At 38.4% G+C, this 18,821-nt stretch overlaps 1 protein-coding gene across 1 annotated transcript in view; it reads left to right on the top strand.

Moving 5' to 3' along the window:
• BCKDHB (branched chain keto acid dehydrogenase E1 subunit beta) overlaps positions 1-16,949 on the top strand; it is a 216,324-nt gene extending 199,375 nt beyond the window's left edge. The window contains exons 10-11 of the mRNA XM_032339191.1: positions 14,987-15,135; positions 16,659-16,949. Coding sequence (XP_032195082.1) covers positions 14,987-15,127 — 141 coding nt within the window. The 3' untranslated portion in view covers positions 15,128-15,135; positions 16,659-16,949. The remainder of the gene's footprint in view (positions 1-14,986; positions 15,136-16,658) is intronic.
• Positions 16,950-18,821: the final 1,872 nt, after the last annotated feature.

The raw sequence follows: 18,821 nt of genomic DNA, 5'->3' as shown, positions 1-18,821 counted from the left end.
AGAAAATCCAGAAAGGACATGAATGAGGGAGAAGGTTTTTCTATACTGCCCCTACGTAGAGCACTTGAAAATCTGTTTCTCTTTGCAGTGGATTTCAAATCCTTTCCAAAGGAACAATAGATAATATTTATAAAAATATGATCTTCATGCATATTGCTAGGCCATTTTTTGAGCTTTTCTGTATAAAACATAACCGTAAGAAACCACTGAGAGAGATGCAGAGATAAGAAATAGGGAGAGGAAGTCAGTAGTGTGAATAAGTGAGAAATTGATATTATCGCTAAGGAGCTAATATGGTAGTAAATCTATTGAATTACTAGAAGAGAAAAGGTATTTGAATATTAACCAAAAGGGATTCCGGTTAGCCACAAAGTCTAATAAAATACTTCCAGTTCTAAAATGCCCTGTTTTTTTTTTTCCCCAGAAGTGGGCATTTTAGTATTGATCCCTTGAAAGTATTCTACTGAATGAAGTGATAATTTCCCCCAAGTTACTCCCCCAGAATGATCTGTTTACATTGTGTACTTGGACTTACTACCCTCATCCCTGTATTGTTCTGGGTCTCATTATCAGCAACCCCATCCTTCATCTCTGATGATATTTCTGATTTCTTACAAGTGAACGATGAGTTTACCTGGAGAATCTTACAAATCTCTGTAGCTACTCTTGTATGTACTTGGTAAAATATAGATATGTGAAATATCAAAACCATATGTTACCATCTTCCTGCCAGGGCTGGTCTGTTGGCCACCTGGCCATCTGGTTGCCTACCCACCTCCCTCACCCTGTTGTTCCTCCTTCCGTGTGCACCCTACCCCTCCTCCAGTGCTTCAGTCCCACCAGCGTTTTCTCTCCCTACCTGGATCCCACCGGGCTCTTCTCTGCCTCTGGGGGCCTTGGTACTTCTTATGTGACCTGGAAGGCATGCTTCTACCTGGTTCTTGGCAGAGCTGGTTACTGATGGTTTTCAAATGCCACCTCCTCAAAAAAACCCCTTCCTGAGCCCCCTAGGTACCTTGGAGCTCTAGCTCCCTGTTATTACTGGGTGCAGACCCCTGCATACTTCCTTTCTAGCATGCCCTCATACCTATTCCCCCACTAGAATTTCAAACTCTGAAGGTAGGGACATAATACACTCTGAAATATTTGCCGAATGATCGAACATACGGATTTTAAAATCAACACAAGATTCTGAAGGCCTCCTGGAAAAGGGCCTTGGAGCTGACTTTGGAAAGTGGACTATGTGAAGATAGCAAGGGATAGAAAAATCCGACAGCAGAGGTTGGTGTAAAGGCAGTCTTGTAAAATGGTAAGCTTCGGAGTGGAGGTAGGCCTGTGCATGTCTGTACTGGGCTGGGAGGGAAGTGGGGATAAATAAAGAATAAGCTTTGGGGAGCCAGGAAAAGCTTTTAACTAGGGGAGGGCATGATCGCAATAAATAGTGTGGCGTCTGGTAGATGAGTAGGACAGTGTTCAGTAATTGCTAAGGAGTGAAAACGTCCACACCCCAGCTCCTGTCTTGTTGATTTTTTTTGCCTCATCAGTGACTAAGCTCATTAATGCCCCAGAGTGAACAGCGTAAGTAGAAACTAGAACCGTTTGGTTAGCAGAGATCTACTGAGGCCCTCCCCTGCATCAGGCACCGTACCTCTCCAAGCATCAGAGCTGTGTGAAGCAGTGTGCGTGATGGCTTGCGGTGCTGGTTTTTGCACACCTGGAGGGAGGCACTCTGGCAACCACGTATTTCCTTAAATAGGGGGGAGGTGTTATTTCATTGAATCAGTGTAATCAAGTTATTTATGACCCTGCACGGTAATAATTACATATTGGGGAACAACCACAGATAAGAACTACAACCATTCCAGCGTGTGCTGCTTTTAAGGGCTGGGTGGAAGCATATGTTCTTCTCATGTCAGTTTTGCTTCCGATCTGTCATTTGCTCCCTGGAGACCGATTTTCTTCTTCTGGCTGGACCTCTGCACATAACCCGTTCCAGCTGTAACAGCCTTCGATTGTTTTTGTCACCAGTTTTACCTTGTTTTGAAACTAAACTGGGGCACCATGGCTGATTTCCCTGTTTTTGTATTTTTGACAAAACTGAATCCCAGTGAAACCGTTTGGGCAGCAAACATAGTTTGTTTTGCACAAAAAGTGGTATATTTCAGTCTTGAAGCTAGTTCCCTGTCGTTGCAGCCACAGAAAGGAAACCGTTTTGTGTGTTTTGTGTGTTTTTTTTTTTTTTTTTTTTGAGAGAATATCAGTGTTCAGTGCTGTTGCTTATTGATAGGGAGAGGGTAGTTGCCATAGTGATCTAACAGCCTCTGGAGGGAATGCGGTCATGGCCTTAAGCATCCGGCAACCCACCCAGTTTGGAGAGCCCCTCTGAAAAGAATTTCCTTCCTTGGAAATTATTTGAGTTACTGAAATAAAAATCGTTCAATTTCTGCAACTCCGATATGCCTACAGGTTTGTGTTACGCACTCACCGACTGTCATGAAAAGAAAAGCATTTCTTTTTTTTCTTATTTATTTATTTATTTATTTGACAGACAGAGATCACAAGTAGGCAGAGAGGCAGGCAGAGAGAGAAGAGGAAGCAGGCTCCCCGCTGAGCAGAGAGCCCGATGTGGGGCTCGATCCCAGGACCCTGGGATCATGACCTGAGCCGAAAGCAGAGGCTTTAACCCACTGAGCCACCCAGGCGCCCCAAGAAAAGCATTTCTAATACATACCGTATCTGTGATTTTCTTGGGGAATGAGGCTAACTCTATTGCATGTCAATTGTTCCACAAACACATTCTCAAATGCACAAGACCGCTTTGACTTTTTTTCACGTGAGGAGTAGAGCTCGAAAACCAATTCAACAAGATGCTGATTGAACGTTATTTATCACGGTTTGGGGTTTTCAGAGTTTCAGTGAGTATTCGTCAGTGGAAGGATCTCTTATGACATACAGGAATCTGTTCAAGCTGTGCTGGGCGAAAACACTCGTATATAAGACTCATCTAATGGTCACATAAACCCGCAATCGGTAGTTCTGAACCCGACATTGCTCGCGGGGCAGATTGATGTGTGAACACTGTATTTACGGGACCGAGACCGCACATTTGCTCTGCAGCTGTGTTTAATGGTTATCAGTTTGGCACGCAGCGTGCTTGTTTTGGAGGGAGAAGAGACACTGCAGATCCCTTTTGGCAATTCTGAAGTAACCGAAGTACCTACTGCTGGAGTGAATCACACAAACTTAATTAGATTTGCTCCATAATTAGCACTGGAGGAAACCTGAGGAAAATCCTTGTGGGTCGGCGATTTGTTATGTCAGACATACAAGCGTGCTCATTCGGGGGACTGGGAATTGAGAACGATGAAATGTTAATGCATCATACCCCAGATATATTGTGAACATGTATAATGTTTTAATTGAGCTTTTCAATGTGATCTTTTCTCGGGGACGTTTGAGGTTCTTGTCCCAGACCACCGGGACCTCTCTGTTTCCGTGCCTGGGGACGGACCGGTCTGCACACAGCCAGGCCCACTTGGTGGCATTTACGTGTGTGCAGCCAGCTTTACACCTATAATGAGAGCCCACAACTATTTAATAAACACCCCAGTGCCAGCCGTAGAGTCTGTGCCAATAACCACTAATTGAAGCCAGTGACTACAGTCTGAGGCAGGGAGACCCCATACCGCCCTTACATTTACATTTTAATTTCAGATTAATTTAATTGTGGTGTCTTATCTGTTGTCTGTCGTTTTAATTTAAAAAAAAAATCTTAATTTTAGTTTCAAAAGACATTTCTTTAAATAACCCAGGAATTTACTTCTGTAGTTTTAGAGCTCTACAAAGTGAGTTAACTGTGGAGAATAGCTATAAAATATTTACTGTAAGGAGAGGATTAAATTTCATATTCCAATTTAAGTTAAGGCTAGGATAAAACTTGTAACCCGTGTTTATTTGACCTGTTTTCCTACTCTGTCAAAAAGCTATCACATTCTTATCAAATTACTTAGCTACTTAAGTTAAATCTAGATTTTCCTATAGATAAGGAAATGAAAAGAAGCAAGTTTCATTTCCTCGTGAAGCACTGAACTGCTTTTCTTGAATCTTAGGGTAGAAGCAACTTGAAGCTTACAGCCCACTATTGGTTGAATATCCAGTTTTTTCTCAGAATGCAAAATCAGCTTCAGAACTCAAAGGGGCTATTTATGCCCCGCACTCAAGCAAGCCCATCGTAGAAAAAAGTTCCACTCGTGTCCTTTTTTCCTCTCATTTTTTCATCTTCTCCCCAACAAATATTTAAAAGAAGCCAAACCTCTCAATCTGTGCTGAACCTACTATAACTCTAGAGACCCATCTCTTCGCTAGTGACCCCTGACCCCCAAAGACACCAAACTGCTAAGCCTTTTATTAAAAAGTATGTATGGATTGGACTTGCATCAACACGTAGACAATTCCACCAGTTTCTATTTCACAGGTGTAATGGTAGCACTAAATAAAAATTTTGCCTTTTCTCCAGCCCATACTCTCCTGCGCACTTTTAAATCGAAAGCCCTGTAGCGGGCACTAAAGAATAATAAGCAGGGGAGCTGATTCACGTCCCGGTAGAACCGTGTGCACCTGTGCGATCTTGGCCACCTCCCCTAACCTCTGCCAGCCTCTGTTCACTTGTCACCACCTCACAGAGTTGCTGAAAGGATTGAGACTATCTAAACAATTGTACTTATTTATTAGGAAGTAAGAACATCTCTTTGGGTACTATGTAGTTAATGTCTGGCTGTTTGTTCTCTGGGTGTACCTATCCCTCTTCCTGAAGTGAGAGGCATAAGGACAAATACATTGCTTTTCCGGTAGGCCTCCGTGTTGTGTCTCAGAATATTCATGAGGATTCATTGATTAAACACAGAATTATTTGTTTGTGTCCTTGTATGCTTAGGCACATGGTTGTCTGTGGTATGTGACCAGTGGGGAAGCTCCTGTGATCTCTGGGTGGGGGGTGGGCGGGGTGGAGAATCCCTGCTGTGTGTTTTAGCCTGATTCCTAATTGAGGGACCTGATTGCATTTTTGTAGAGCTCATCCAAACAGGTAGATAAAAAATAGTAAGTGAATGCTTTGGTCTATCTCAATAAACTGGGTGAACATCACCCTTTTAAAGAAACTACATAAATTTAGTTCATCTACAAACAGTACCTTCAGCATTTTAAATATTTTTTTCACTTAACTATAAAAGTATCCAGAACCAGGTCCTAGTTATTGTTAAACCACATTTCACTAGTGTATCTTTAGTATCTATAGTTTTATCAGGCTTATTAGAAGTTTGTCCACAGTGAGCAAGCAATACAGACTTTGTGAGAAATAGATTCATCTTAATTCATCTTCAGCACATATTTACCCAATTATGGGCATTAAAAAGGCACGTGTATTTTTCCTCTAATTCTGAACTATCTCTTGATTCTGGAAATTCCGAAAATGTGTCTATGCAGATACATAGACATTTAATCTGAAAAGCTTCTTTGTAGGAAATGTTAACCAACTTTAAAGGCAGAAACATAGATATGTAAGTGCAGCAAAGAGGAAAATAGATTTGGGGTTCCGCATTGTATTTTAATTGGATGCAGACAATAGTTACTAGTGCTAGATTTGTTGAATGAAAAGGTTGAACTCCTTGTATTAGTAAAAGTCGTCTGCATTAAATAATGTGAGCACTAACAAGCCTTTTCTTACTTAGGTCAGAGATCCTGCCAAAAACTTGTTTGCTTTGTAAATTAGTTCAATTATTAAATTTTGGGAGTGCTGCTACTGCTGGGATCCAATCAACAGATTTTTGACTACATCTCCCTGATAATTGTTGATAGCCTTAGGACATTTATTTCTGTTGTGCTTTTCTTAGTAAAACTGTAGTGATCTAGTGACCAGAATTAAATTGCTGAAAAACAACGTGGTCTGATTTATTCATTCAGCAAAACCAAGCTTAAAGGCTGTGTTGCTATGACACCCAAGATTAACTTAAAAAAAAAAAAAGTGCGTTTAATTTCAGTAAAAACATTGACACGGCTCTTCTGGCATTACGTAGATAAAATAAAGTTGATCTTTTCCCTTTCCCTTGCCTTTTTTACATTTAACAATTTAGCATTTAGTTTTTACATTTAGCATTTAAACATAAACATAAACTAGAAATTTGACATATTTAAAATGACGGAAAAAGCAGTAACAAAAAACAAACTTTGTATCGTAATAAGAGATCATTCGTACAATAGCAGATATTTTCATCAGTTCTTTATCTGGCTTCTCAACTTTTTAGAAAGATGGTGCCAGATAGGGGGAAATCACTTTATTCTAGTAGTTTCGTTTTGTGACCAGTCTTGAAACTTAAAATCAGGTTGCAGAATTGGGACAGTGACAAATCCTAATAGAGATTTTCCTAGCGCAGGTTCAGTTTCCCAAATTCTGAAAGAATATATTTTCTGTGTCACGAGACAAAAGAATCATCAGATTGCTTCAGCCAGGATTGATTTCTGCCTTCTGAGCACCATTTGGTGGTATGAGAATGCTGTAGGAATAATTTTATGGGGGGGAAAAAAAAAACAACAGAAAAACCGAATGCTTTGTGAGATCATCGAAAGTTGCTTAAGAGGAGTATTTGAAGTTTCCTGCTGCCAAACAAAAGCAAGAATCCTACCTGACAGAGAGCAGTTTGTTCCTGAGATGACCCCGGTGCAGCAAGTCGCTTATGTTTATCATTAAGCACCCACATTCCCAGGAAATTCCACTTTTCAACTTTGCTGCTGCCGATGCTTGCTTCTATAGGGAAGAATTCTGAACTATAAAATTTGAGAAGCTCCAGCGTCTGTGGAAATTTGAGAGCATTGCCTCTTTCTCCCCCCACCCCCAATTGAATATAAATTGTTTTAACAAAAGCATGGTAGCCACGGTTTGTGGTACATGTCAGAATTTGCCCATAGTTATGTCTGAAAAGAACTTTAACTTTAGTGTTTGAACTTTGAAAGCCTCGGGACATCTTTGGAGACCAAGGGCTGCAAATAAAAGCGATGTTTATGGGCAGGAGGATGGAAGGGAGAAATAACTTTTTTTTAGCTGCTGCTTCTCGCCTGTGCTCTTCAGGTGAAAGACGCGGCAGCTGTGGGTCACAGCTCCAGACTGTATCTGGGGGAAGGCTGGAAAGCCGAACCAGACCTTGACAGGTTTTACCGGGGAAACCAAAGTGGTTTGGATGGGGTGCGACTTTTGCCTTTGCGGCTGCTAATTTAGATTTTATGAAAAGCAAAATGAGTTACTACCTATAAAGTAGTTAATACGGTCCCTGGGCCATAATGTACACATGCACTTTCTTAAACAGTGATCTTAGATAACATTATAAGTGGTAGAAATGAGTTATCACTTTCACTTGTTTCTGATTTTAAAACAGTGAAAGTTACAAAACCATCATTCTGAGAGGAAAAATCCCTATGAAGTAATAAATTGTTAATTTTAATGTTACCTTTGATTTTAAAGTTTGTTCTACTTCAGTTTCTACAGTTAATCTATGGAGATTCACAGATAATTTTATATTAACCTGTTTATATTCTAATACAACTATAGAATTTGAGCCATGAATCATTTCTGCGCACATTTTAATATCATACTCCAATTTGTTTTAGGTAGCTAGATTGTATGCGGGGAAACCCATTTAGTTCACATACAGTATTTCTAACTTCAGAATATAAGCGTCCATTTTAAAAATGGAATTTGAATTTAAATGAAAATCCTCATTTAGAATTCAGTCCCATTCTTTAGCTAGAGAAATCACAGAAAACAAAAATTGTACCAGATTGCTAGTAATTTGCATTAAAGAGGAAGAAATGGAATTTTTTTTTAAAGTGCTCAGATACTGTAGACATTTCAGTGAAGTTAAGTCAGAGAGATCTCAGCTTTTAATTTAGTCAGGATTATGATTTTATCTAGAAGCTTTGCTGAAATAGGTGGGCTTCACTATAATGTTTTAGGTGTTAGAGAAAGCTGGATAAAATGCTATTTTTCATATACTGTTTCACTTAGTTCCACTGGTTCCACTGTATTTTCAAAGCGAGAGACCTTGTATCAACAAGTGTTTATTGAATGTATCTTCTGTGCATAGGTATCGGAAAAATAAAATAAGCATAGTTTTGATGTTCGAGGGCAGATTAGGGACGGTGCTGTCTGAAGAATTAATTTCATAGGTCTGTGCTGCATAGAAAATCAGTACAGCCTACTGTGCCTTCTAAGCTAAGTTTTAAAAACATGATAAGATAGTATTTAAACCATTAGCTTAAATGAAAAATTATATTTTAGATTAGCAAGTGTTGTATTTATTTAATTCAGTAATGAAATTAATTTGGAGCTGCTGGCTTAGGGCCTTCACAGGTTTCTGTGACTCATTTGCTAAGTGTGATTCAAGACACCAGAATAATTTTTTTCTCATCCGCTGAAGCTCATGTTTTGGCTATGGGCAAGTTTTCAGGGCAGATTTAAAACAAATTTAAAACAAATATTCTCTGATAGTATTGGGAAGCTGGGGGATGTCTAGCCTTACATAGATAAGACTATTCAATTTATAATCAAAATACAAGTCTCTAAGTTCATTGACTATATTGCTATCAAGTTTGCATCATTTGGTATATTGTGATTTTTTTTCCCATCTGTTTAGAATTTAACTCTTGCCCTGCTCATTATGACCTCTAGATGACTATTTGCACTTAGAAGTGAAATCTCTGTTGTTTTTATTGTTAATTTAATAATTTAACTAAATTGGGACTAAATGGTATTGGAATTTAGGTTTAAAACTGAACACATCCACAAATCACATAAAGTTGCTTCTTAAATTTTTTTCTCCTAGAGAAGAAAGGATAACTCTATGACCTCTACATCTTGCTCGGTGCTCACTACATTTAGAGCTTAATTTACCCGCATCCTCTCTCCTCTTGGAAACAAAATATATTCTCATAGTTTAAATGGGTTGTTGGTGGCATAATAATGACTATATGATGTGAAACTTTTTGTTTGCAAAATAATTTAAAAATTAATTTTCCAAGTTATTACTTTGGAATTAAGTTGTGAGCCAATGTTTCTCCTTATTCCAAGGAAGAATGTAACATTTTTGATTTACGAGGTAATCCCATTGACAATGTATGCCTGATTCGACTTGTTTCTCATTACAGCAGCCTCCTTTTCTGACTCTCCATTAAATGTTTAGAAAGATTAGTTTTGCAGGGAAACTTAAGTAATTTACTCAGCCTATGTCAGCTATGAAAACTAGGAACATATATAAAAGACCCGAAGTGTTCTTATCTCACTTTAAACTTTTCTTCACAGTCTTCCAACTCAGGGTAATGTGTGGTCTAACACAATAGGCTGTCTCCAACTTTCTGTCATTAGAAGAACCGAATAAAAATTTTTCCAGAATTGTCTCTAGAAAGAAATCCGAACTTGGGATTGCCTTGAATTAAAAAGTAAAGACCAAATGATTGCTTTAAAAATAAATTAAATGGTACCTAGTGGTCTTTTATTCTTGGCTATTTTTCAAAGTGTCTATACCTTGGTTACATTAAATTATATTGGACTCTTCTGGTTGAAACCATCCAGTAGGTAACTGACAGCCTAATTTGCTATAGGAGCATTGCTTGGAAATTATGTGCTTCTGGGGGAGGGGAGGTAGATTTTTTTTTTTTTTTTTTTTTTTTTTTTAACTATTTCCAGAGCTCTTGACTTCCTCATCTAGCCATACAAGTTGTTTATTGTTCCAGGCCCAGGAACTGGCAATTTGTGTCCAGGCTCCCTGAACCCCACCAGGGGGCAGCACCGGACCCTCCCTTTCCCTGAGGCCTTAGCGCAGCCTGGCTCCTTGTAACCTCAGTGATTCCCACCCTCTCCTCACATGACACGTACTTATTTGTGGTATTTAAGGCTTAGTAAGTCTCCAACAAGGGTAGCCATTCCGTGTTGACCGTTCTGTACACCAGAATCTTTTCTTCATTGATGGTTTGATCTGTGCTTTCAGACACCTTGTGTTTATTATAACTTGGGAAATCTCAAGAGGGAAACAAAAACCTAGCAATTATTGAACACTACGATATGTCAAGCTTGAAACCGGGTCCTCTTCAGACACTCTGTACAATCTGGAGGAGCAAGTAGGCCTCTAGTAACAATAGTGTTACAAGACAATAGGATAATATAACAGCAGAATTTTTAATGTCCCTAATTTGCTGTTAAGTGACAGAGGCTCAGAGAAGTTAAATCATAGGAAAACAAAGATTCCCTTTAAATAGAATTCCAGGGGCGCCTGGGTGGCTCAGTGGGTTAAAGCCTCTGCCTTGGGCTCAGGTCATGATCCCAGGGTCCTGGGATCGAGCCCTGCATCCGGCTTTCTGCTCCACGGAGGGCCTGCTTCCTCCTCTCTCTCTGCCTGCCTTCCTACTTGTGATCTCTCTGTCAAATGAATAAATAAAATCTTAAAAAAAAAAAAAAAGAATTCTAGATTCCATGCTGTATCAATTATATCCTACAGCTTTGCCATAAAAACAATGAAAAGATTTGTGGAGAGTGACTGAAGGCACAGTGAGGAATGCCTGAAACTGATTTCAGTGCTGTAATTCCTGTGATGGGAGAATTTATGCTTGATGTACTTAAAACTCTAATGGGGAGATGCAGTTAAGTGCTGGGAGGTCTTGAATGAAAGCCCTAATCTGTACACATTTACATACACACAGTATATACTTGGTATTATGTTCACCAAAACACGGGATTAAATGCAATACACTTAATTTTTAGAAACCTACTGATAATTTTAGTTTTCTTAAAACAACAACGGGTCCTTTTGTAATTAATTTTGATTTACTCTCTCTTACCTGCTAAAAAATATACAGGCTCTCTCCTCTGCAATCTGAACAAGACACTTAAAACTTTGTTTTGTTGCAGAATATAGGCAAATAAAGAATTTATGTTGCTTGCATTTATGGTTTTTATGATTTGGAATTATCATTTCAGACTCTCAGCTTCCTTTTCTGGTTGTAATGCACATAGCAACCCAGATGGCTAATATACAAACAATTTGAGTGATGCTTACTTAAATCATTTAGGACAGCTCAGGAGGTTGCTGAGACCCGGGACCATCTGTTTATTGCTCTATGCGTTTCTTTGAGGCTTAGTGTGTGCTCACACCTTCACACGTCTTAGCCTCTACCTTCCTGATATATACCCAGAAGAGGCGTCTTAGACTCCATTTAACTCCTTATTTCTATCGAGGTTCTGTTTTAAAAGCTTAATCCCCACCTGCCTTCTGTTTTACCATTTTACCCTTTTTACTTTAGTTTTTTTCCTGTTATTACTATCCTCAGCAGTCACTTTGCAGATGAATGACTGGGAACATGGGTTGGTAGTCAGGTTGGAATCTTAATTGGCTGTGTACGTAGCTATGTGACCTGGGCCAGGCTCTTTCACCTTGACTTTCTCATCTGTGAAATGGAATGTAATACCCACCTCATATATTTGTGAGAATGATTAAATGAGATAAAATTTAATTCATTACATATAATTCTGTCTGGTTGCTATTATTAACATGCTTTAGAAAGATGAGTCTTACAATGACAAAAAGACATTCAGAAGTAAATTTCGGATACCATATACTTGAATTTCAGACAATAGTCTTTTGGAAGGAATATCTGTTTTTCCTTAAGCTGACTGTTGATGTGAAAGCACACACTACAACAAAATGTATGAAAACCCTCATGGGGTCTAGTGTGAGGGTTCCAGTCCTCTTTCATGGGACCCATGGAGAAACTTTGGACTATGAGTAGCTGGAGAAGAGTTTTCTCTCGGCACCTGTCTGGGTTCTCTTCCGAAGTCCCTGGTTACATATTAGACTGTACGGCTTTGGAACCTCACTTTCACATCTGTACTGGTTCCCTGTGGACTGAGCTGGTCCATATATACGCGCTCTGAGGAGAGAGACCAGAAAATGATCTCTTCCACGTTAGCCCCTGTGCCGGCCATGACCTGTAACCCTTACAACTCTGTGGGTGAGGTCATTATTTCTTCCTAATTTTATGTGGATTACTATTTCTGAATTAAAGATCATCAGAGTTTTTAAAAGTATGAGTGTGCTTATGCAGTCAGTGGAAAAGAAGAATACAATTAATCTGGATGGTCTTGGAAATTCAGGGCACACGTTTACTGTAGTTCTAGTATTATAATATGGTATAAAATAGAGATACATACTTTCCAGAGGGTTAATCTGGTACATTGATCTACAAGTCTGCCATTGAGATTCAAATATTTTTTGTAAGTGTGTGTGTGTGTGTGTGTGTGTGTGTACAGCTTCTGCATGAAAAAAACAGGTTGAACAAGGATGCCCTGTTTTGATGGTTGCCCAGAGAAACATATAGCCACACATAAATCATTTGTGTATGAAACAGTCCATTAGGAACTCACTCTGTGCAGCTGCTTGACCCAAGCATTTTTTTTCCGGTCTTTTTAAAACACATTTTAACACAAGTCTGTGGAGGGAATAATGCCAGTCTCTCTAATAATACTTCAGTTAGCAAAGCATTAAAATGTCAAACTGTTTCAATTGGTCAGGGCATATCCTTATAAAATTGAATCATAGTCCTCTGTTATGTATCTGTTATCTTCCATGATTTTTTTAATTTAAATAGCCAATTTAGCCAATTAGCCAACATTTAGTACATCCTTAGTTTCTTCCATGACTTTTAAAAATATACTTTATATATTTATATATAATGATTTAAAATCCTTTCACTCCACTTAATGTAGAATAATTGTTTCCAAATTAAGGAAACACTACATATAAAGTTATAAAACTAATGTAAAATAGTAACCATTATTCACACAAGAAGGTATTTTTTACTCTTTTATGTCAGTGTCATTTAATTACAAATGTAAATTACATTTGATTACAAATAGTTTCATAAAAACTATTACAATACATATTAAGTATGAACTAGAGCCCTTTCTCACCGTTTGCCACTCCTGGCCTCAGAAGGTGACCTCTAGTAATAGTTCAAGTGTGACCCTTCAGACCTTTTTCTATGCTCATGCAAACACACAGGTGTATCTTGCAAAGAGTGATTACACACACACACACACACACACACACACACACACACACTCTCACTGGAATACTACTCAGCCATAAAAGGAATGTTGCCATTTGCAACAATGTGGATGGAGCTAGCGAGTTTTATGCTAGGTGAAATAGAGAAAGGAAGATACCATATGATTTCACACCTATGTAGAAATTAAGAAACCAAACAACTGAACAAAGAGACAAAGAGAGAGAGAGAGAGAGAGAGAGAGGCAACCTGAGGAACAGATTCTTAACTATAGAGAACACACTGACGGTTACCAGGGCAGGTGGGAAGGGGGTGGGTGAAATAGGTGAAGTTGATTAAGGAAGCACTTGCTGTGATGAGCTTGGGGTGATGTACGGATGTTGAGTCACTGTATTGTACACCTGAAATCCATATTACACCATAACTGCAATTGAAATAAAAACTTAAACAATATAAAGCATGGTATTAAGAAGCCAATTAGAATAAAATAAAATACAATTAAGTAAAATATATAGGGAAAGGTGGACCTCACATCCTTTGTAAAGCAGGGTAATGCAGGAAGTAGATGCCTATAAAACCTTAAGTTGTGTGAGGTTTTTTGTTTTTTGGTTTTTGTCTTTAGTATAGCTGACACACAATGTTACTGGTATACGACTTGGGATTTGACAAGTTTATACATTGTGCTCTTTCTTTGTAGGCATACCTACTATCTTTCCCTTTACATCGCTGTTACAATATCATTAACTGGATTCCCTGTGCTTTGCTTTTTCTTCCCATGACTTAACTCATTCTATAACTGGAGTCCTGAATCTCCCTCTCCCTGGCACCAATTTTGCCCAACCCCATACCCTCCTCCCCTCTGGCAACTATTAGCAAAACCCTAAGATTTTATTTGCAGTAATAGCTGTGAGGGGTAACGTCAATATCATTTTCATAGGAACAGTTTAATCACATAGCTCTCTTTAGATTTTTTGGAACTCTCTAAAAATTATTTTCAAGTTTGAATTTGTCACCTAATTTTTTTTTTCCCTCTGAAGATAATTTCCTGTAGGATTCCTCAAGTGTGGTTGGGATTGTATATTTTTGAACCAGACCTCTAGCCTCATGGAGTTCATTGTCTCTCAGGAGAGACAGATAATTGAGCAACTACAGTGGATCTTGCTCAGTTCAGTACTGTGAAAGCTAGGGGCAGAAACCCCCTCTGTCAGTGGTGCGGGGTTGGGCAAGTGCCACCAGGGAAGGCTTCCTGGCAGAGGTGAATCCTAACACAGTATCTGAGAGATGTGCACACAGCAGTCAGGCAAAGAGCTATGGGCTTGGGCTGGGAATTGGCCTGGGAACCATCAGCATCTACAAAAGCCTGGCCATGAGAGAATCCAGAACATGGTTAAGTAACTGCTAGAAGTTCAGTCTGACTGTAGGGTAATTAGAAACATTTATTATGATAATAATACATGTCCATTATATATAAAATTTGAAAAACACAGGAAACAAGAGAAAACATATGCCACCACTAATTTTAAGCTGCAGAGTTTCCTGTGAGCATTTTCTTACAATTTTGTCATGCCTTATATTTGAATTTATAGGACAACACATTTGGTATATTCCCAGTGAGGCTTAAACCAGAGCTATGCATGGAGACATAAATGCATGCATGTATTTTAAGACATTTTAAGTAAAACTGGGATCATGCCAGACTTGCGTATGTCACTTAATTTTTTTAACCTTTTTTTAACGTTACGATATACTGATTTATTTTAATGCCCCTGGATAGAATTATATTTCTTTTTTCTCTTTTTAGAATTACATTTCAAGTAGAAATGTTTCATCTCTCTTAATAAAAAGAAATATTTGTGAAGTGAACTATCTGTATTCTTCTCTGTAGGAAGAATGTTTCCTGAACCTAGAAGCTCCTATATCAAGAGTATGTGGGTATGACACACCGTTTCCTCACATTTTCGAGCCATTCTACATCCCAGACAAATGGAAGTGCTACGATGCCCTTCGAAAAATGATCAACTATTGACTGTATTGGTAAGTCAGCCTTGCATTTTGACAAAGCTAGTGTATGTCACTCATATGACTGTGCCATTAACCAAGAGCTACGGTCATCAGCGTGTTGGCAATTTCCAGAACAAAAGTGGATTGAAGAAAAAAAAAAGGAAATTTATAGTGGTATATTTACACTTGATAGAAACACATCAGATATATGTTTATCTGATATCCATAAAACAGATGTGTGCATATATTAATGTGGAGTAATCAATGAAGACGAAGATACTCTGTGCTGTGGTTTGCTTACAAATATACCTTACTCTACTCTTCCAACTTTAGCCTCATTTCTGTATATTGTTATTGACCATTTAAATTGTTCATGAATAGGGTTAATTTCTGTTATTGAAAAATGTTCCTTTGAGCAACATTCTTTGGGACTCCAGTGAATTTAAACTATATGATGATCCATAACATGAAATTTGCCTTTATATTATCTGAAAATAGGTTTGTTGAGCAGAAAACCTATTTATCATGTATAGGGAAGTGTTTACATAAAAGAAAATCCAGCACCACCACCATTTCCAGAATCCTTTTAGACAAATGAATATTTTTAAATTGTGGATAATGACATTTAGTTGTTATGATTTTCTATCTTATCTGCCTCTTCAGCAGTGATTTTCTAGCAAAAAATGAATATCATTAAAAACTGTTTAGTTTTCAGGTTTTAATATAGAAAGGAGTTGCTATCACTGACATACTGCCTTATTTTATCTTGGCATTTTGAAACGTATAGCTGGAATTAAATTTTACATTTAATATTCTAATATTAACATGTGATATTTACATTTTAATATCTAGATTGTCTAAAAAATAGTAATAATAATACATTTTTAAGAGCTGTCATCTTTTTAAAAAAGGGGAGACCAGGCTCTGTGTAATAACATAAGCCCACACTTCTTAAAGATAGAAATACTGTAATTCTTGAATTCTGTGTCTGAGGAGTAAACCTGGGCCATTGAAAACCAGAGAGGTACCTTTTAAATTTGTACAGATAGAGAAAATAATGCCCTCCCATCTGCCACTGTGACACCCCCCCTTTCCATTTTTTGCAGTTCTATTTTGAGAATGTACCAGATGTAAGTTCAAGCCGTTAGTCAACACATCCTTGGTATTCTTTCAGATACATGGAGAGAGATGCTGTGTATCTGGTGTCCTCTTAATGTCTGTGAAAGCAACTGGTTTCTACAGTCAGTCACACTTAGGACTAGTTAGAGGGAAACCATCTCTTTTGTCCATCTTCTTCCTTCCATGGACTCTCCCTAATGGAGAGTCAAGGTAATCATGATGTGTGGCCACAGAGTTTAGGTGCTGGTTTAAATTTGGATATATAATTCTTTTTAAACCTAAAAAATATGTAAACCTATTGAAAACATAAAAGAAGAATAGTTTTTCTATGTTTCAAGCTAAATATGGCGTTAAGGAAAAGAGTCATGCAGTTGAGAAATCTATATTTAATTCATGGTGGCTGGAATGTCTATAATTGTTATTGATTTCTTTTACAGAACAACTGGAAGATTGTGACTAGATATGGAAATATTTTTCTGAAAATTCTTCTTATTTCCTCAGACTTCTCTCTTGTTGAAAGTAGAGTTTTTATGAACTGAACCACCTTGGATAATGGCTGAAAATTTTTAATTATTGTATTAATACATATGAATTGATGAGTTCCATTAAGAGTATCTGAGATTAACTTTTTAAAATGCTTCACTTGGTAGTCTTATAAATTCCATCAAATTACATCTGTAAATATTGGGCATGGGGTAGTATTCAATAAAGCAAAATCAGATTCTGTCTTTTTGTATGTGTGTCTTTTTTTCATTAGCTAAAAGAATCTTATCAGAGTAATAGATTAACTTGTTAAATAAATCTGAAAGTGAAATGCTTAGAAATGCTGATTTTCAGTTACATTATATTTAGTATAATTCTTTTTGGTTAAGATGGTTGTATGTTGATGAAACTTCTGGAATATTTTACCTGATTCTTCCCTCTTACCTCAACAAGATGCACTGACGGGGGCACCTGGGTGACAGGTGGTTAAGCCTCTGCTTTCAGCTCAGGTCACAATCCAAGGGGCCTGGGATTGAGCCCCACATCAGGCTCTCTGCTCAGTGGGAGCCTGCTTCTCCCTCTCCTTCCAGCTCTCCTTTGTGATCACTGTCTCTCTCTCTCTCAAATAAATAAATAAAATATTAAAAAAAAAAAAAAAAAGATGCACTGATGGACATACTCACTCTTTTCCAAAGCATGGTGGGGCCGGATCTTCCTTGCTGCCTCTCTTCCTAATTTTGGGAGATGGACAGCATGAACCTATCTTTTGTTATAAAATTGCCAAGTTTTTCTACAGCTGTATTTTTTTTTTTTTTTTGCCATGGTGTTGCAAAGCAAGTATCTTTTACCATGTCCTTTCTATTACTTGTAGATGAAAAGAGAAACAAGATTAGAAGCATCAAAAGGCCCTGAGAAGACGGCTGGGTGGCTCAGTCGGTTAGGCTTCTGCCTTCTGTCATGATCCTAGGGTCCTGGGATTGAGTCTCGTGTCAGGCTCCCTGCTCAGTGGGGAGTCTGCTTCTCCCACTGCCCCTCCTTACACACTTTTTTTTCTCTCAAGCAAATTTATTTCTCTCTTTCTCTCAAATAAATATGTAAAATCTTAAAAAAGAAAAAAAGCCCTGGCCAGAGGAAGCCTCTGTGGTTGGGGATATTGCCAGGGCCCCCATTTCTTAATCTGCCTCTTCTGCCCTTCATTTTGAGTTTGAGACTGGCCTGAACAGCCTCAAATCTCTTCGCAGGACACTTCATCTCTGGGGGCCTGTCCCTTGCAAGTGGTACTTGCCAGTCTGCCCACCCCTTCTGTCGATTACTTCAGAAGAGTTTGTTCTCACCAGTTCCAGCATAAAGATCCACCTCCCTAAAAAATCAGAGAAACAGGGCACCTGGGTAGCTCAGTGGGTTAAGCCGCTGCCTTCGGCTCAGGTCATGATCTCAGGGTCCTGGGATCGAGTCCCTCATCGGGCTCTCTGCTCGGCAGGGAGTCTGCTTCCTCCTCTCTCTCTCTCTGCCTGCCTCTCTGCCTACTTGTGATCTCTCTCTGTCAAATAAATAAATAAAATCTTTAAAAAAAAAAAATCAGAGAAACAGAGTCATAGAGTGTTTTCCTTTCTCTATAAAGACCAAAGGGATATTTTCTTATGATTACAAATGTTGATTTTACTTTAAAACTACAACTTTAAAAAAGCTGTGTTCTGTTTATTTTGATCAGCTATTTGGAGGATACAGAAATCTACAGTAATATTTGTAGATTGCCAGAAGCTTGGAGGTAAAGTAAATGCACTTTATCACAGATTTTTTTTAGGAATGGGCTGGAAAAAAAGAACCAGTGCACTTGTTTGGGTAAAAATAAAGCCTTGTCCTTGATTTAAAAATAGAAACACCTGTTATGTTCTAGAATTGGGAAAAGATGTAGTTGTCAGAAGCAAGTCTGGGTAACATTTAGGGAATCTGTTGACTTATGATACAGGACATTTGGAGTTTAAAATGCCAAAACACAGTATGACTCTTGGCTTTTTTCACTATCCACGGAAGTCATGCGGCATCCTTGCAGGAAACTCTTCACTTACGTGGTCAGTCTAGCAGAGTAGGAAATAGGCAGTATTCAACCACCTCAG

The sequence above is a fragment of the Mustela erminea genome, chromosome 4 (assembly GCF_009829155.1).
Source record: "Mustela erminea isolate mMusErm1 chromosome 4, mMusErm1.Pri, whole genome shotgun sequence".
Taxonomy (NCBI): Eukaryota; Metazoa; Chordata; class Mammalia; order Carnivora; family Mustelidae; genus Mustela; species Mustela erminea.
The sequence above is the reverse complement of the archived record's forward strand: the minus strand, read 5'-3'. Positions and strand labels throughout refer to the sequence as shown.